At 33.8% G+C, this 21,124-nt stretch overlaps 1 protein-coding gene across 4 annotated transcripts in view; it reads right to left on the reverse strand.

Moving 5' to 3' along the window:
* Positions 1 to 536: 536 nt before the first annotated feature.
* The window catches only part of LUZP2 (leucine zipper protein 2), a 585,694-nt gene continuing 565,106 nt past the window's right edge, over positions 537 to 21,124 (reverse strand). For all 4 annotated transcript variants that reach the window (XM_055282114.2, XM_055282112.2, XM_055282111.2 and 1 more), the window contains 2 exons: positions 5,738 to 5,815; positions 537 to 4,608 (listed from right to left, as the gene is read on the reverse strand). In XM_055282114.2, coding sequence (XP_055138089.2) covers positions 4,504 to 4,608; positions 5,738 to 5,815 — 183 coding nt within the window. In that variant the 3' untranslated portion in view covers positions 537 to 4,503. The remainder of the gene's footprint in view (positions 4,609 to 5,737; positions 5,816 to 21,124) is intronic.

Genomic DNA, 21,124 nt, shown 5'->3' on the forward strand with positions numbered 1-21,124 from the left:
CGGTTCTCTGTTCTCATGCCAATACATACTCCCTTGCTGTTCCCCTGCTTGTTCCCTTGCTGCTTCAGCATCTAAATTAATTTATTCAACAAATGTTTGAGCATCTTCTACAAGACAGCTAGCTCTAAGCACTTGAGATTAATTTGTGAGGTGATGGATATGTTAATTAGCTTGATATAATCCTTCCACTACATGTGTGTTCATATATAGAGATACATCACACTGTACCTATTACATATCACAATAATAGTTCATAAATGAAAAATAAAAATTTAAATTAAAAAAAAGACACAATCCCTGTTCACCATGGAACTCTATTTTTTTTTTAAAGAAAGCACCCGCAAAATAAAAGATTTTGGGGATATTGGCAAAGAAAGATTAAAGAAAATTTCAAGATGCTATTTAAGGAAAGTTCTTAGATCCTGATACACAGAAGCAAGTACCATTTCTAATGCTCATATCTGCTTTTTCAATTAGTTTATGTAAGATAATATACATTGTATTCTTGTAACAATCTTTATTGAACAAAAATAGACTATCTTTCAGCATCTTTTATTCTTCGTCATTCGACTGTTATTATATAACACAATCCAAATGAACACATAGTTTGGGGAAATTTAGAACTATACACACAACTAAGAAAATGTCTCCTAAGTGAACAGTATGTGTTTTCTTCACTCTCTAGGTCTGGCCAGTTCAACCTACTCTATGGTACTCTGTGGTGTCAATAATTATTTCAGTCTCTGCTGCAATTAGTGCTAATTACAATACCTGAGCTATAAAAATAAAATATTTCATTATAGCAAAGTTCACAAATATCATTTTAGTTCAGTTATCCACATTGTTCATCTAAAATAGTACATTTTCTTTACATATAACTGTCTTAGACTTGTAACTGTGGATATTTTATGAAACAGTTCTGTATCTGAAACAGCACTATGATGCTAAACATTTGCATAAGGAATGAAAAAAAGTTAGCAACCTAGTTTTTTCAATATTCAGATATTTGAGATTACGCAGAAAACCACATCCAGATGAATTACTGAATTATTCACTTTTCTTCTGAGCATTTTGGCGTTGGATACACACAGCATTCATTTAAGTTTAATGCATTTTAGGAATGGGTTCAGTCTATATTTAATGCACATAAAAGAAAACATAAATCCAAAAGAAATTTCTAATTTAGAAACAAATACATCAAATACATAGCATTGATTACTATTTTAAAATAACTATAGAGAAATACAATTGTTGTTGGTTCTGGTTGTACCTCTATTAAAACAAGTTACTCCATTGGAAAATATCTTTTTTCTTAATAAGAATCAATTCCCTATTTTTCAAAATGTAAGTAATCTTTCACTGCTTATCATTACAGGTACATAATAGAATTATACTATTTATAGTCAACATTTAGGTTGATATTTTATTCCATATGAGGATGGCTGGAATTTAAGTGTTAATTCCTTTAAAACAACGTCTGTTTATTTAGTTGTTAATTAAAAGATGTAAGAAATGGCCCCTCTCTCATAGACAAATTCACAAATGTGAGAGAAACATTTTAAACTTATCTGATTCTATTTTAAAGCAAATAAAAATTGAGATAAACAAAATGCATTCATTAAGGTACAGTCATAGAACTTACTGAATAGAGTCTCAAACTTAGCTAGTAAAAGGAACTCTTAAATATATTTTTAAATGTCTCCTGCTACAAGTTTCTTTTTTTTTACTTTTAAAACAAATGATGCAATGAATATAACACAGTAAACCTTGCTGGATGTATAATGCCATATATATTTAAAGGAAAAAGAATACATTGGCCGGGCACGGTGGCTCACACCTGTAATCCCAGCATTTTGGGAGGAGGCTGAGGCAGGTGGATTGCCTGAGGTCAGGAGTTCGAGACCAGCCTGGCCAACATGGTGAAACCCCATCTCTACTAAAAATATAAAAATTAGCCGGGCATGGTGGCAGCTACCTGTAATCCCAGCTACTTGGGAGGCTGAGGCAGGAGAATCACTTGAACCTGGGAGGCAGAGTTGCAGTGAGCCGAGATCGCTCCATTGCTCTCCAACCTGGGCAACAAGAGTGAGATTTCATCTCAAAAAAAAAAAAAAAAAAAAAAAGTCATATGGATCCAAAGCCAACTTGATCAAGCTAGGAATTAATAAAAGGAATTTAGAATACACAGAACATACACAACTTTAAAATGAAGATTGATAAAAACATGATTAATATCAACCTGAGTTCTTACCTTTCAACATGTTATCTCTCATAACAATTTCAGAAAATAACAGCCTGATCCTTCTTTTTTTCATTCCAAAGATGCTTCAAAACATGCTGTGCTAGATTACATGGTGAATAACTTTCCACAGGACCCACAAAGCCTATGAGGGAAGTTGGGCCCCAGTGGGAGGAGGGAGACTGAATGTAAATTAAAACTAAATGATCTGTTTCCCTGTCAGGAACATATGGAGATGGTTAGGGCCACTGAGAACAGTGGGAAAATTACAAGGGACAGGACTTGGGAGACTAGCAGTATTCTAGTTTGTATAATTAAATTATTTTTAGAAATATGAAGGAGTCAGAAGAAACCTCAGACTTTGATCTGTTATTTTATCCTGGTCACCTCATCTGAAAGCTCTATAGATCATCCATAAAGCTAATTATCTTTTTTCCTTGGGTAGCCGGTTTTATGAAAAATATAAATGCCCCTTGACTTACAATAGGGTTACATACAGATAAAGCAATCAAAAGTTGAAAATATTGTAAGTCTAAAATGCATTTAAGATACCTAACCTATGGAAAATCATAGCCCACCCTAACTTAAACCTGCTTAAATGTGCTCAGAACATATACCTCATCCTACAGTTGGGCAAATTGTCTAACACAAACCCCGTTTTATAATAAAGCGTTGAATATTTCATGGAACATGTATCACTAGCCCTCCAAAAATAACAAAATTCAAAATTAAAAGCATGTATAAATTATGAAGCTTTCACAGAATCATCAAAAAATCATTAAGTTGAACCATTGTGGCTGGGATCTGTCTGTGCTAATGAATGACACTGAACTATTCTGAAAATAGAAGTGCTACATAAATATATTAGAATATTACTTTTACAGCTAATGATATTTTCCAATTCTCCAAATCTTTAAATTTCTTTTAATAAGCCATTTTGATCAGAGGTATGCCATTAAATCTCAGAACCTAAGTTCATTTATTGATTACAGATTTCTTTTAATATATTTTTATAAACTATCTCCTAGGATACACTGATCCAAATGTATATATTGTGGTTTGACAGATCCGTCCTGTAAAACCAATGGTTTAATATGCTTTCTACAGTTGCAAAAAGGTTCTAAACAAAAGAAATGACTTTTCAGTCCAGACAACTTAAGTGTAGTCATTAACTGAGTCTGCAACTTTGAATGCCCTATGAAACCTATTAATCAGATAATTATTCAAGGGTCAATTCCTCTTGCTTGTGAGCTATGTTCCAATTATTCATGAGTGCATTTATTTGATTAGTGATATTCCTATAGAAAATCAGAACTCTTAAGGATTAACACTGCCATTGATTTGTTTAAATAACACATTGGTTTTCAAAAAATATGCATCTGGGTTTACGGAATCAACATGGCTATTGTACTTTCATCAAACCCCTGTTTTGTAATATATATAACCTGCTTTCATATTTGTATTTTAGAAGTCACTCTTCATTCCCTATTCCACTACCCAACTTCATACCAAAAATCCTGCCAAGTATTTCAGAAAACTTGGTTATTAGCTTGGAGTAATTCCAGTAGACATACATAGGAGATGTGTCTATAGAATGCCAAAATATTTAATCGTGTCATAAATTTAGTCATTCATCCAAATATTTTGTCTATATGATGCCAAACATAGTTAATGAATTAGGTTAGCTGACAAAATTCTTGACAGAATTGTCTTAGCATTATTTAGACAAAATAATTGTTATTAGTTCAAAATAATACCAATAGCAATAAACACCATCAAAGAAACAACGTATTTAGGTTGGCACAAATTCCAAACTTGATGAAAATGACTTCAGTTGGCTCATGTGGACCAAACCCTTACTGCTATGGTTGTAATTTGGATTCTAAGAATGCTGAGAACCCACAATATTTTATTATCCTCCATTTGATTTTGACAACCACATCATAGAAGTACTGGATATCCAAATGAACCAGGAGAATTACGTGTTAGATGGCATTTGAGTTAAACCAGACCAATTTATATGGGGCAATTTACTGTTGACAACAAAATATTTCTGACTGTGGATATTCAATTCAATTAGGTTATTGTTTAAGGATCATAATTGGTCTGGAATCTTTGAAAATTTGTAGGCTACTTTATAAAGTAACATAAAATTGTGAAAAAGTTGCATGCTTTAGAAACTTAGCATTTCCATCAAGCTTGTGGTCTAAAAAGAGTATGAAGACAATAGCAAATGGACGTTTTTTAACACAGTTTCTTAGTATTTACAGTATTTTTTCTTCTCTAGCTGCCATCCCTTCAAAGCTGGTCAATGGTTTTTCTGGGGCTTTTTTCACCTCACATTCAGCACAAGGAGGCATTTGCAATTTCTGTTAAACAATACAGAAAAGACAATTAGAAGAATCAAAATAAATACACTTTAAGGTAAAAATTGAAAAGTCTAACAATAAGAATGGAAATTCATAGACCTCAACAAATATCTCAGAGAAAATGAACACTGGACAGAAATGAAACAAATGTAAAGATGCTAATTATATTTCATAAAAGTACATGACAATATTTCGTCTAAAAACAGCAAAACATTTCAAAAACTATTTTGAAAAACTTTGCCCAAACCATTCAACTGTGTTTAATCTAATTCAAAGTTTGAGAATAAGTTAAATCTAACTCCACATTTTAGTATTAAGTGAAATAAATATTAAGAATGTCAATGATACAACATTTTTGGTCAACTATAGTACAGTACAAATAAAAATTCAGAATTAAGCTCTTGACTTGTGTTTATTTTGTTTGTTTTTGTAAGTAATATGTACTTCTTTTCACCTCCTCTGCTTCCTCAAATCCTCTTTAGTCTCCTTTGTCCAAAAAGAAATATATGCCTGTTTGATCATCCCTGTTTATTTTTGTTTTGTTTCCTGTTCTGTGAGACGGAGGGTGCAAGTGAGGGAGAACTCCCCTCACCCTTGACCTTCTGAGGGCCTCATATAGTCAAGCCAATAGCTTAGTAGAAAGCAGAGCAGCCTTGGAAAAGCCCAGGGGCACCAGGGCTTTATATATAGTACTAGCAAGTACAACATCCTGCCCCAGCTAGAGCAAGAGAGAAGAGTGTTAAATACCATGGATCCGGCCAGGTGTGGTGGCTCACGCCTGTAATCCCAGCCCTTTGGGAGGCTGAGGTGGGTGGATCACGAGGTCAGGAGATCGAGACCATCCTGGCTAACATGGTGAAACCCCATCTCTACTAAAAATACAAAAAATTTGGGCATGGTGGCGGGCGCCTGTAGTCCCAGCTACTCGGGAGGCTGAGGCAGGAGAATGGCGTGAGCCTGGGAGGTGGAGTTTGCAGTGAGCCGAGATTGCGCCACTGCACTCCAGCCTGGGAGATAGAGCGCAACTCTGTCTCAAAATAAATAAATAAATAAAAAATAATAAAAATAAATAAATACAATGGATCCAATAAGTGTTTTCTGATATAATCAAAATAAAACAAACACATACCTGTGGGATAGGCTCGGTTTCTGCAGTGGCATTACTTGGGGGACTCTCTTTGTGCCTCATTGAACAGGTTCTGCCCTCCTACAAAAGCAGCAATTGAAAATACATCAATGAAGTTAAATAAAGAAAGGGGGAGTTAAAAACACTCTCTTGAATTCGTCCTGTTGAGAAGATTCTATCACTTTGATCCATACCGAAAAGGCAAAAGCTAGGGACAAAAATCATCACCACAGCAGTGGGATTTCAAGGAGAGAGCAAACATGCCTGGCTGGTTTGGGGATCACAATGGGGCTTATGGCAGTCAGCTACTACAAAGAAGTACAATTCCAATGGAAAATTATTTCCCTGTAAAACATTTAAAAAAGAAGTAAAAGATTATAAAACTACTATATCTACAATACATCCAGACTCTGTGATTTATATATGTCAATTATCTGAGTGCCTGCAGGAACATCAATATTGCAAGCTAGGAAGCAATGTAACTAATATGACCACCAATCTGTCTTGCATAAAATCCTCAGTGTCTTTTTTAAAAGACAATATTTCTGGAACTGAGATCCCAGTCATTTTACTGGCCAGAATATCTGATCCTACTTATTAGCTTCAGCAGTTTAAAGGAAGATGAAGTGTTAGCAACGGAAAAAAAAAATAAAAAAAATAAAAAAAAAAGGATTCCACTTGGGCTTCACTTCCATTTTAACCAGGGTTAAAATATTCAATCCTCCCTCCCTCCCTCCTTCCCTCCCTCCTTCCCTCCCTCCCTCCCTTCTTCCCTCCCTCCCTCCATTCCTCCCTTCCTCCCTTCCTTCCTTGCATCCTTCCTTCCTTCTTCTTTCCCTCCCTCCCTCCCTTCCTCCTTCCCTCTATCCCTCCTCTCTTCCTTCCTCCCTTTCTTTTTTTACTTACTGATACTTTTCCTCCTTCCTCTCTTCCTGTCTTTCTTCTTTATTATATACATACTTTTAAATTAACAGCAACATATGTAGTGTAAGAATCTGCATTTGTGTGTGCGTTTGTTATATTTCTCATAATCTTTTCCATGTGCAAGACAGAGCCTAAGAGTTTAATAATTTGTGAACATTAGGCCAGGTTAAATGGCTCACACTTGTAATCGCAGCACTTTGCAAGGCTGAGGTGGGTGGATTGCTTAAGCCCAGGAGTTTGAGACCAGCATGGGCAACATGGTGAAACATCCACTTTACAAAAACAAAAACAAAAGCAGCTGGGTGTGGTGGCACATGCCTGTGGTCCCAGCTACCTGGGAGGCTGAAGTGGGAAGATGACCTTCTGAAGTGCCCGGGAGGTTGCGGCTGCAATGAGCTGTGATCATGCCACTGCACTCCAACCTAGGCTACAGAGTGAGATCCTGTCTCAAAAAAGAATATATATAATTATTATATTTAAATATAATTATATATAAAATTCATGACCACTGACCCACTGACATCAAAAAAATAAGTTTATTTCCAAGCGATGAACCAGGGGATAGAGAGCTAAGTTGACTTTAAACTCTAAAAATTCTGAGTAGAAGATAAATAAAAAGGTTTATAGGAGATTAAACCTACTCTAATTCAGATTTTAAAGGTTATTTTTTATGCTCCCTCTATTCTCACACTATATTGCTTTTAAACAAACACAAACCATGTATCTGTACATTTCTCTGTCCATGTATGTGCTACCCCACTTCCTTCACTGCAGGCCCCTGAAAACCAGCTACTCATTTCTGCCATATTTTATCTTTTCTGCTACTAGACAGACTCAGTCACACTTCCCTGCTCTAAAGGTAATGCTTATAACAACTTTAACAGTTACCGTTGTTTTTATATGTGTAATCATGCCTGCCTCCCCAATATATTGCGAATAACTTTAAGACAGGGGCAATATTTATCTCCACTAGATCACAGCTAGATGCCTACCAGAAAGTGGTCGATATATAATCTCTAAATAAATAATAAATAATTTTAAAATATTGGCCATGAAATAGTTCAATACTTTAGAATTCTCATAAATGCCTGCTTTCTTTGTATGGCCACATTTAGGCACATTTCATACACAATTGGTTCTTCTAAATAAGCCTACAGTATACAGAAAAAGAGAGATTGTCACTATAAGACTGAAAATCAATAGCTGAATTATTAACTACCTAATTCTAAATACTTTTTAAGTATTCTAAATACTAATACTATGTATTCCTTTATATATATAGAGGAATCTTCTACACGGCCTAAGGAAAAATTTCTTGTTGTATGATTTATAATTGGAACTTCACATTTCTCTGGAAATACTATAATTACTCTGTTTTGCTGTAACAAACCAACTGGCTGTTGTTTTTATTATTCTTGCATTTACCCTTTGAAAAATTAACTAATAGTAAAAAATCAAGCTCAAAAAATGTGGTTCATACAGAAAGTAATTTGCATAGTGTAGGATTTCCCAAAATGCACTTGGTAAGAGTGGAGTTCATGTCATTTAAGTTTAGGGAAAAATTGATTTCAACATTAAACAGTTGTATTTATTGTAGTTCTTCTCAGAAACCATATATAATATCTTAAAGTTTTGATCTTGAATGATCACGTAATCACAGGAGGTGACTGCTAAAAAAACACTTCAGGGTGATAATTCTGTCCTATAAATATGGGGTTTGCATTTTTAATTGGCATGCTAGCAATTCAAATGTACCTATGAAATTTGATATTCACTTCATAATGTACAATATGTTACAAATCTCTAAGAAGGAGATATAATGTACATATTTCTTGAATATTTTTGACCTAATATTCTTTATGTGTAAAGCTTCACTTGAGGTCATTGTCATGAGGAAGACGCTATGGGATTTGCTATGGAATATATTTCGTTAATGCTAGCACAACCAACTATTTGAGATAAGCCTGTGATCATCTGAACAATGAAAACTTACTACATTTCAACATTAAAGAAAACGTTTTGTGGCTAGAAGGCAGCTGTAGCTTTTTCTGATACTTTTATCTTACGATGAACAGCATCTTTAAATTTTCTCTTTCTGTGCTTCACAGGCATTGTGGAAATTTCATAAGATGGTTCACAAAATTGTTAGTGAGTCTCAGAGAGGCACCAGAGATAAGGCCACATTACTATACTGAATAGGCTTTGTGCTTTAATAAAGCCTTTTACTAAACTTATAGCCTTTGCTGAAATAGAGCTCAATTTGGTGAGACACAAAGGGTGGGTTTCTCATAGAGTTCCCTCACTCTGTTGCAAACAGGACCTAGACTATCAAAAATACCAGAGAACTGTTGTGAAGGAAGACAAGACAAATTTGACCCATTTCCAGTATTGTAGTATAAAAGTAGTTTTGACTATTGGTTAAAAGTGCTTTGGAGTGAAATAGACTTTGGCTTATGTTTTAGCTCTGATACTTATCCATTGATGACCTTGATCAAGTTATTTTTCTCTGGGCTTCGGGTTCTTTGGCTGTAAAATGGGTCAGCTTCTTTATGGAGTTAGTTTAAGGGTAAAATTAGGAAACATAAACAGGTATTCAGCATAGATTAACAAATAGTGATCATTCCTTTTTTTCTTTCTCCTCGTTTGATTATTGTTATTACTATCATTAATGGTTACACAACATTATTTATGACCAGTTGACGCTGACATTATTTTATGTCACAGAATCAACAGTGATGCAATTACCAAACAGAAAAATAAGAGGAAAGGTAGAGAGAAGGAAAGGAAATGAAGAAAATGCTGAGTAGAGGGGCTGCAAAAACGTTTCTTACTAATGCTCCTTTTTTAACAATAAAGGTAAAATATAACAAAAATTTTAGGCAGGAAATTAAAGAAAGAAAAAAATTAAATTAAAAAGAGAAATAAGCTTTCCTGTATTAGGCTAACTTGTCCCAGAGGCAGCAACGAGCACAGCCCAGACCCAGGGGACGTCTTGATAATACTATCTAAGAAGCCAGGACACAAAGGAATGTGCTATGGAGACTCTCCAAGCACTCTGTCAAAATAGGGAGAAGAAAATCAAATTTTTCTTTGTTTTATAATATGAGTTTATAGATTATTGTTCTCTGTAACTAGTAACTTCAAGTATTCTGTTTTATCTAAAAAGTACAGTGAAGGTCATAAGAAGCCTGAACGGGCCTGAACTACAGCTGTCTAGGCAGCATAGTGAAGGTTATAAGATAAACCCATGCAAGGATCTTTAAAGCAAAACCTAGATAACAGACATCTGGATTGCTTGGCAATGATCATGTGTAATCCTAAGTTATGAACCTGTCACAATTTAATTAATTGTTCTGCCTCTGTATCCTTGCTTTTGCACCACTGTAACTGTAAGCTTGCTTCAAGCTAGCCCAACCCCTTTTTAAAGTGTGTATAAAAATCAAGTGCTGTCTTTGTTTTGAGCCCAGTGTTTGTATGTTAAGTCCGCTGGGTGTGAGTGCACTCAATAAACATCCTGCTGTACCCCAAGGTCTCTCTGGTCCTCCTGATTCTACAACAAATTGTCTATATTCATGTTTTGCTTTGGAAACAAAAAATATTTGAGAAAATATAGATTTCAAGATGACACCAAATTGTGTTTATGGATTTAAAGATTTACCCAATAAAACATGGGTTTGGGGTTATAATGGTAATCACTGAATTTAAAATTAAACCAATGGGCTTACTTCTAGGGAAGCTCCCTTGGAAACAACATAATTTAATTCTTAAAGAAAATCTCTTCATTTAAAAAAGCTACACTACATTAAAGGGTAAGAGGTGGGGTCACTGAGAGAAAACAGGCACTTACTGCAACTATAGCTAAGATCTAAAGAGAGTAACCAATGTTATCTAAAGAGTAAATATAATTTTATAGAAAACTATTGCAATAACTTTTGCCTCTGCAAATGTGTTTTTGTTTTTCCCTTTTTGGCCACACAAATGAAATCTAGACAATCTAATAAATTACCTTTGTTATCCTTAAATTGCCTCAACACTAAGAGCCAAATTGAGCTTCAAAAATAGTTCTATACTTTAATCATTCATTCCACAAATATTTACTGAGTTTCTATTATAAGCTAGGCACTGACTGAAAATAGAAAAATAAAAAAAGTCAAGGACTTTGATGTCAGTGGAGGTTATATTCTAGTGGAGAAAGCGTAAATACATACATAATCAAGAACATATTAAAAAGAGTATCAGAGAGATTTAAGTATAATGATGGAAAGTGCCTGCAGGTCACATCCAGTGGCAACCTCTGTAAGATGAAAGCACAGGGTTTGAGATGAGGCATATCTATGCTCAAGTCCCAGTTCTTTCACCTACTAATTATCTATCAGGGGAAGTTCCGCAATCCCCTTGGGCTTTAATTTCATCAACTGAAAATAAGGATATTAATATCCATCACAGACAATTTCTATACATTTTAAAACATAAATTCAATATGCTTAGTGTATTTGCATGACATAGTTTAGATACACAAGAATCATTTGTTTAATTATTTCAGGTGCCTAAAACCAGTTACATTTTTTTCTTTCCATTGCTTTAACTTTATATGCTTTTTCATCATGTGTGATTTAACATGTAAAATAGACATATAAATATACGTGAAATAAATTACGGATGGTAATTCTGTTTCAACTTAATTGCTGTTTACATATTTATTATAGATTAGAACTGTGTTAAATGATATCAAGATACAAAGAGGTATGTTTCATAAAACACATTAATCATACCTCAGTAGATTTATAATTTACAAAATTGCATGACATGGTCCTTATTAATTGTGCTGAAAGTGTAAGATATACACGTCTGCTTTACATGAATGGTTTCATGTCAGTTTACATGAATAGGGCTCTGTTTTTCATCTGTGGAATTTTTGGACCCTGCCCAGGAAAAAACTTCAAGGTCACGGCTAAAGGTGATTCAAAGAAGGGAAGTTTTCCAAGATGTGAACCGAAGGGAAATAGGAAAGTTTGAAGGGCAATAGAAAAGTTTGAAGGGCAATAGGAAAGTTTATTCTTTTTTATTTTGTCAGGCAATTTATAATTTTAGCTTTCAGTAACACACACACACACACACACACACACACACAGACACACACACCATACATAGTCATTCACAATGCCATTTTATCAAACTTATATAAGGACTTAATATGTATCTGAAATATATGATCTTTAAATGTTTAATCTATGGAAAAACAATTATTTTACAATACATATTCTAAAAATTTCAAATGCTAGTTAGGGACTTAACTGGGATATTTTGACAGGCAGGATTCTAAGATGGTCCCCATGTTTCTCACCCACTGGTGTGCAAACCTTATATAACACCCTCCTCTTGATAGGTTCTCACAGGCAGACACTATGAATGTGATGGAGTATAACTCCTATGATCAGGTAGTATGTTGGCTTTGAGTTAATAGAAATGAAGATTATCTAGATGGTCCTGGTTTGTCAGTTGAACCTGACAAGATAATAAATATCTTATTTTTGCTTTGCGTTTGCTTTGATTATTAAACTGTAGTCTATTTACTGGCTCCACATTTTTTGAAGGTGGATGCTAGATAATTTGTAAATAAATACACTTCTGGGGGATGGGTCATATTTAAATAATTTTGTGAACATAATATATAGATAAATTTAGGTGAAAGGATAAGTGAATCTTTTCCCCATTTGTCTTTCTCCTTAACTTCTTTTTTGCTATGCATACTGCTGGCTCTTTCATTTCTTAAAATTCTGTGTTTCTTAGTGCTCTTACCTTAAGGTTTTATTATCTAATCTCTTTAGTCCTCACTCAGCTCAATCCCTAAATGAGTAGACTCCCATTTGGATGTTTGCATAGGTATGCAAACACATATTACTGTGATGACAGAAAGAAAATAATAGAACTGTTAATGCTCATATATTTATTTAAATAAATAAGAAGTAAGTTGTTTTATTTCTACAATTAACACAAGATTTGACACCACTGCACTCATTCAGATGGTCACATGTCAAGAAACACCCTTGATGTTTCACATAAGAGCTCTTAACGATAAATTAAAAAAAAAATAAAAAATTCCTGTGAAAAATTATAAATTGAAGAAAAAACTTATAGTATAATCAAATAAAGAACTAATGTTTTATTTCATTCCAAGTATAATTGTTTGCCAGCTATATGATATAAGTGAATAAGTTGATAAAATGAATTGAAACTACTGAATATTGAAATATAGACATGTATACCCTGTCACTTTTTATTTTCCTTTTGTTAATTTTTTTCAGAATACATATTTTCTACTATTTTATGTATATATTAGTTTATACACCCACACACACATATTGTGTATTACCCATTGGGATAACATGCTCAAGTGATCAAAACTGTTACTATTTCCAGGTGTTCCATGTGTAGCTGGGGTTTGAAAATTGAAAATAAAGAAATGTTAATTTATGAATTAGTATACTATAACTTACCAATTATCTGTTATGTACCAGATGCTGAAATTGATTTGATATATATTTCACGATTTAACTCTCATAACAACACTCAGATATTTTTATCTTTTTTACAAATGAGGATGAGACCAACAGATCTACATAACATCCTCAAGGTCATAAAGTTATTGCTGTTGCAATTGAGACAAAGTCTCTTGCTGCAAATTTGGGATCTTTCAAAGATTTATATTTTCTTTCTCCCATTTTATTATTTAACTATATAATATTTTAGATTTTGATAGCACCTCACATGTTGCAGTTTCAGGTAACAACACAATTTGTGACAAAACCAAAAACATTTCTCATAATATTAATACTTTTGCAATATTCTACCAAGATCCCTAAGTAAATGGTTGGTACACATTTGGGCCTGACGAATCAGTGAGATGTATTATCCAGAAAAGAAGAAAATATCACTCATGGCTAATTAGGGCAATCGATTTCTTCATGAAGGAGGAACTGAGGCTTGAATGATGAATAAAATTTTTTGAAGCACAGTCATGAGGACAAAAAAGCAGAAGTAAACGTTCTGTAAGTGAGGTGGATGCATCAAAGGTAGCAGTTGTGAGGTAAGCTGAGATGGGAAATACTGAGATGATTAGAGTAGGTACAGTTCAAGAACTCTGAGGTAGCTCAAGAAGTGATGTTTATACTGAATCTGGCAGTTATTAAATGACAATTACATTGTAAATATCCTGCATTAACATGCCTACGTTTCTAAGAAGTCAATGTGTTCTCTATGTTGGAATCTAAAGAGATTTATGAACAGCACTCTACAGCGATCATTACATACAATAATTGTTCAAACATGTCATCAGTATGACTCTCTTCCTCCAGTGAAAGATTTGTAATCTATATGATTTTTATAAGCATCCCTCTCTCACTTCCAGAACTTGTCAAGGCAGCACCATTTTTCTTCTCTCATATGGCTGACAAGAAGTTGAAACTTGGCAACATTTGTTAGAAGTTAGGTTTTAATACTCAAATATTTTGAGCTAGAGTTCCAAAGAATATTTCATGACTCTATTACTAAATTAAATTATAAAACTGAAAGAAAAATACATTAAAGTTCCTTTTTATTTTATTTTTTATCATACTTTAACTTCTGGGATACATGTACAGAACGTCCGGGTTTGTTATATAGGTATACACATGCCATTGTGGTTTGCTGCACCCATAAACTCGTCATCTACATCAGGTATTTCTCCTGATGTTATCCCTCCCCTAGACCCCAGCCCCCAACAGGCCCTGGTGTGTGATGTTCCCCTCCCTGTGTCCATGTGTTCTCATTTTACAACTTCCACTTATGAGCAAGAACATGTGGTGTTTGACTTCCTGTCCTTGTGATAGAATGATGGTTTCCAGCTTCATCCATGTTCCTGCAAAGGACGTGAACTCATCCTTTTTTATGGCTGCATAGTATTCCATGGTATATATGTGCCACATTTTCTTTATCCAGTCTATCGTTGATGGGCATTTGGGTTGGTTCCAAGACTTTGCTATTGTGAACAGTGCTGCAATAAACATACGTGTGCATGTGTCTTTATGGTAGAATTATTTATAATCCTTTGGGTATATACCCAGTAATGGGATTGCTGGGTCAAATGATATTTCTAGTTCTAGATCCTTGAGGAATCTCCACACTGTCTTTCACAATGGTTGAACTAATTTACACTCCCACCAACAGTGTAAAACTTTTCCTATTTCTCCATATCCTCTCCAGCCTCTGTTGTTTCCTGACTTTTTAATGATTGTCATTCTAACTGGCATGAGATGGTATCTCATTGTGGTTTTGATTTGCATTTCTCTAATGACCAATGATGATGAGCATTTTTCACATGTTTCTTGGCCACATAAATGACCTACATGTAGGTCTTCCATTTATGCCATAAAAAGCCTAGAAGAAAACCTAGGCAATACCATTCAGGACTTAGGCATGGCCAAAGACTTCATGACTAAAACACCAAAACCAATGGCAACAAAAGCCAAAATTGACAAATGGGACCTAATTAAACTAAAGAGCTTCTGCACAGCAACCTAAACTATCATCAGAGTGAATAGGCAACCTACAGAATGGGAGAAAATTTTTGCAATCTATTCATCTGACAAAGGGATAATATCCAGAACTTAAAAAATCTTAAGTAAATTTACAAGATAAAAACAAACTCATCAAAAAGTGGGCAAACGATATGAACAGACACTTCTCTAAATTTTCTTTTTAAAATGACTCAGTCTCTCTGTGCCTGAAACCCACACTACATATAATCAGAGTGTAATTAACTTCCCATCCCCAAAATATAATTTTATCACTTAAATGATAATGAATCTCAACCCAAGGGATAATAAACTTTCAGAGTTTTCCCTTTATATGTACTCACCACAAACAACAACAAGGACAATACCTTTTGTAGTTTTAATTGCCATTTGTAGGTTCAATGTCTCAACTCAGAGGATTTTGAGGATTATGCTATCTCAGCTTTGAAAACGAAACTTGCGGATGATAGAAACAGATGACCTTTCTGTGGGGAAGCTGTAAACAGTTTTTCATGAAAACAATTCAGCACGTCATAGTCTTCCTTTCTCTTTCAGAGATAATGGCATTTACCTCTTTATTTCATTTCTGGATTGTTGAATTAAACTTTTAACTCTCTCTAACCTCACCTTTCTCCAACCCAAACAGATCAGCCTCCACAAATGTCTTCCTAAAATGGATTTTATCATGCTAACTCACTGCATAAAAATTAATCAAAACAAAACAAGAAAAAATATCTCCCCCACACAAATATGTGATTTCCTATTGCCTATAGAATAAAGCATGAATTTAGCTAAATAGCACTTAAGATCATTCATCATATGGCTACACTTAGAGCCCCTTAGTGAATGTCATTGCCACAGGTTTTTACTTATTCTTCAAACTTGATGAGCAAGTGGACAACTTTAAATCTTTGCTCAGGCTTTTTTATGCCCCAAATGATCATAAAACATTATTTTGTAAACTCACAAGTATCATTTAATAAGCAGTTCAAGTTATAAATCCCCAAAGATCATAAATCTTGTGTTGAAAAGCTCTATGCAACCATTTTATACTCCCAACTCTCATGCCTCCCCTTTCCACTGAGACCATCACTGGACAATGCCAGAGTGAATGAAAATTTTCCTCATCTTCAAATAGCCTTTTGGTTATGCATAACTAATAGGAAGAGTTGGGAGATTTTCCAGTCACAAAAGAAAAGAAATAAAATCCCCCAAGAAGACAAAATGTTGTATAACATTCTGAACTAGCTTCCCTAGAAATCCTCCTTCCAACAAATGCTCTTTTGGGAATCTGAAAGGTTTTTATGGTTAGTATAAAAAAGCAGATTCTGCCAAATTTTCATTATTGTTCCTCTTACTATTTGTGTGCTAAGCATGATAAGTGCAGAGGCAGACAGAGAAGATGGATGAAATTAGAAGGTTGGAGACTGTTTTGGTAAACAAATAAGATGTGTCATAGAATGTGGTCATCAGATTAACTTTGATGAATCATAGTGAAGGTCTATGAGTGAGCATGAAAATAATCAATCTTTGCTGTCACCTTCTCTGATTCATAGATTATCTTTTGACTATGACTGTTAAATACATATACAAACACAAAAAGTTTTGTCACACTGATATATTCTTTGCCTCATTCCTCTACCAGGAGTAATTATTGAAATTTCATTCTTTTAATTCTTCCTTGTAAAACCTGAAATGGAACTGTGACTCTTGGAAAGAGACAAAAAGTGCTGTTTCACATAAGTGATTTCATGACAAAGAAGAATAAGGTTAAACCCCATGGGTGATGGAATCTATGTTTAGTAAATGTTTAAATTCTTAAATCTACTAGCTTCGTGGCCTTGGATTACTCAATTTTCCTCAGTCTCAATTTTCATATTTTTAAAACGAGGAACAAGTTTGCTTATCAATATTTATAAGGAATAAATAAGGACATATATTTAATGCACTTATCTCAGTGCCACTCAACCCACTGTGTTCTGTATTATATATTGTAGCAGCAATGATAATGATGAACATAAGGATTAATGTTATAGGCAATTACGACAGCAGCAGGTAACGTTAATAAGGTTCATTCACTTGGCGCTTAATAAAGATGTACCAGGTTATGACTGTGTGCCAGGTGCTTTGTGGGACCCAGGTACACGGTAGAGAACAACCCAGAGACAATGCATGACCAAAATCATCATTGACTACAAGAACATTTGGTCATTTCAAACAGCTTTCCCATAGTTTGTGATGCATATTTTGGTCTCAAATATTTAAGAAAGAATTCACTAAGTGAATTATGTTTTGTAGGAAGTCAGAACATGCTTCTCTTTTCTATATCTAGAGATTTTGAGATTTTTATCTTTCAGATGAACATCAGAAATGTCAACAAATGGAGAATTAAGACATACTATCAAATATTTCAAGGGCTATCATGAAGGGAGAAGGGCTAGGCATATTCTGTTCCTTGAGTGATGTGCCTAGGATGAGAGAGATCAGATTGGGTCAATGGAAAGAACAATATGTCTTAAACTGAGAGACAGTCCAAAATAAAATGAACTGGAAATGCTGATATTAAGCCAAAACAGCCACAATCTTAGGCTATTTTCATGAAATGGATGGGTTCAGTCACCTCTGAAACCTACACCAAATTTGAAATTCCATGAGATTTTATGAAATAGAGTAGGTATGCCAATTTAGTTTTCAAGTTTCACAAGTTAAGTATATCTTCTAATACTTGACAATAATGCTTTATTTTTTTAAGTCTACCTGAGAAGTTGTTGGAAATTTGAATAGTTAAAAAAAGAAATTTACATGCTGCTCATGTTTTTTAAGAGGCATAATTAACACATAAAGAAAGAGATAATGAAATTAATCACACAGGAAATTTATATTTAACAAGCAATTATAAAGCAGTAGATACATAATTTAATATACACCATCTATTTAAATGTCAACATAATTCTGTAGGGTGCATAATATTAATGGTGTTTTAAATATGAATGTCAATATAGATATTATCAGAAAATAATAATTGTATAACATGTTTCTTTTTCATCAAGGAAATCAATACAGGTGGAATGATAAGAAACAATAAAATAAACTATATGGTACGTGAATTGAAAATGTATAACCTAGTGGAAAGAATATGTGCTTTGTAAACAGGGAGACATGGGAATATATTCAGGCTACATTTCCTTCATGTTTAAAATGTATACAGTTGAAGTAATAATGTTTATCTTACAAGATATTTGAAGATAAATTGAGTCCCTAGGCAGTGAGAAGTACAGGATCTGCATTCAGAAAGTTTAATATTGAGTCTGGTTTTTTTCACCTGTTCTTTGTCTGACTGTCCTATTCTTCATGTTTACCATTTATTTAATAGGGAAATGGAATGGTATTCATGGAATTTTTGTGGGGTTAAATAAAGACAAAGAACCTGGAATAAAGCTCCTGATACACTTTACATGTTCAATAAATCATATGTATTTTTATCATTATGGACCACTCTCTGAAATTATATATTTAACAAGTGGTGGTTGTTTAATGATTAACATAGTCCATTCAGTTTTGGAAGAAATGTGGTTCTACATTAACTTACTCAGATGTATTTGCATTAATGCAGTGCCATCCACATGACACTGAAAAAAATGGTATGATCAAATTACACAAAATATAAATAATAATTAAAGTGATAAACTATTTTTCTTATAAAACATATAAATAAACAAAAACTACACATTTACTGTTGGCTATAACATGCTGAAGCAGACTCCTCTCTCTTCTTTTCTTTTCTCTCTTTTACAATACCGGTGTGAAAATATATTCACACAGATATTTTGGAAAATATTGTATTAAGATGGACTAATGGCTTTAAATATTTTCACAATTCAGTGTACAGTCATCCCTCAATATCAGCTGGAGATTTCTTCCATCATCCCACACAGATACCAAAATCCATGGATGCTCAACTCCCTTAAATAAAATGACGTTATATTTATATATAATCTACAGATGCTCTCCCATATACTTTAAATCATCTCTAGATTAATTATAGCACATAATATAATAGGAATGTGATGTAAATAGTTGTTATACTATATTTTATTTGTTTTATTTTCTGTTGTATGTTTTTCCAAATATTTTTGATCCATGGTTGGTGAAATCCACAGATGTAAAACCCAGGGATACAGACGGCCAATTTTATTTTAATTTGGGGTATTTTTTCTCTGAAAAAAAAAAATACAAAATTTAAAACAAAACTAAACGAACAAACAAAAAAAAGAAAAGAAAGAGAGCACTAAGAAGTATTCATTATGGTGATTTGTATAACAGAAATAAAACAAGATATTGGTCAAACAAAAATATGATGATTAACTAAATAATGATAAAATAAAATTTTTTGTGGTCATTAAGAACGTTTTTAGAATGTTTGTTAATATAAAAATGCTTAATCTGGTAGCATATAATATGAAATTATATAGATAATATTACACTAATACAAAGCAATAAACGTATATAAAACTGATAAAAATAAAATATATTAAACTTGGTATTGTCAAATGTCACAGCACAATGATAAAGTTGGAGATGGAAAGACACACAACTTTATTGATGTGCTTTGACATTTTGCTGGTTTCCTTTCCTTTCTTTCTTTTTTTTTTTTTATTTTTTGACAGGGTCTTGCTCTGTCACATAGGCTGGAGTGCACTGGCGTGATGATAGCTCGCTGTAGCCTCAACCTCCCTGGCTCCAGTGGTCCTCCCACCTCAGCCCTTCAAGTATCTGGGAGTACTGGCAAATGCCACCACATGCAGATAATTTTTTTTTTTTTTTTTTTGTATTCTTTATAGAGGCAGAGTTTCAACATGTTTCCCAGGGTGGTCTCAAACTCCTGTACTCAAGTGATCTGCCTATCTAGGCCTCCCAGAGTGCTGGGATTACAGTTACAAGCCACCGTGCTTGGCCCTGGAGTTTGGTTTCAAAATAACAAATAAAGCCTACCTATTTGGCGATTGTTGTAGCTATCTATTTCTGTCTTTAGCATTTCTGTATCCATTATATCTACCTCTCTCTCTCTCTCTCTCCCTTCCTCCTCCTCTCCTTTCTTCCCCCTCCCTTTTTCCCTTCCTTTCTCCTGTCTCCCTCCTTTTTCTTCTTCTCCCTTCCCTCTGTTTTTCTTTTTTTGTTTTTCCTTTTTTTTCCCTTTTCTTGAGGGGTAGGACTGACATGTCATTTTCCAACGATATATTTCCATCTATATAATAACTGCTTATCTGTGTACAGCTGGCATATAGGGCAATATACAGGTTCATAAAAATATAACATTTAAATTTGAAAAGTGCCTAAAAACTTAAGGTCTTCATTCCGTATCAATTTCAAACTCAAATTCTTTTTCTTGAACTAAAGCAAAAGTTCAGATATCATTTCTCTTTATGTATGCATAATTAAATAATATAATTTTATTTGGGAAAGAATGGATAGAGATGTAATAATTTGTGGTGAATGATGGATTAATTATTCAAAAGAATCATTTTATGTCTAAAAAAGAAAAAATATCAAATATTAGTCTGGAGAATTATTTAAAACAATACAAAGAGTAGTACAAGTCTTCAAAATACCTTCATCATCTCAAGTAAAATTCAACCTAATTAGTAAAGTACCCAAGATCTGGAAATTCAAGTAATAAAATATGCAAATTAATCAAGAAAGCATGCACAAATTCAACTGCATCAATATGCGGTTCACCCATTCAATTATACAGGAGACCTAGGGAGAAACACAGCTGGGTCTGTAAATTATAGTGGGATAAGCCACAAATACACCTATTAAAATGACTAAACACTGCCTCTCAGATACACATCTTCACCAATACCTCTAGAATAACCTGTTTGTTTCTGTGATTTCTGGCAATAAACTGCCAACT

The sequence above is a fragment of the Symphalangus syndactylus genome, chromosome 6 (assembly GCF_028878055.3).
Source record: "Symphalangus syndactylus isolate Jambi chromosome 6, NHGRI_mSymSyn1-v2.1_pri, whole genome shotgun sequence".
NCBI classification, from domain to species: domain Eukaryota; kingdom Metazoa; phylum Chordata; class Mammalia; order Primates; family Hylobatidae; genus Symphalangus; species Symphalangus syndactylus.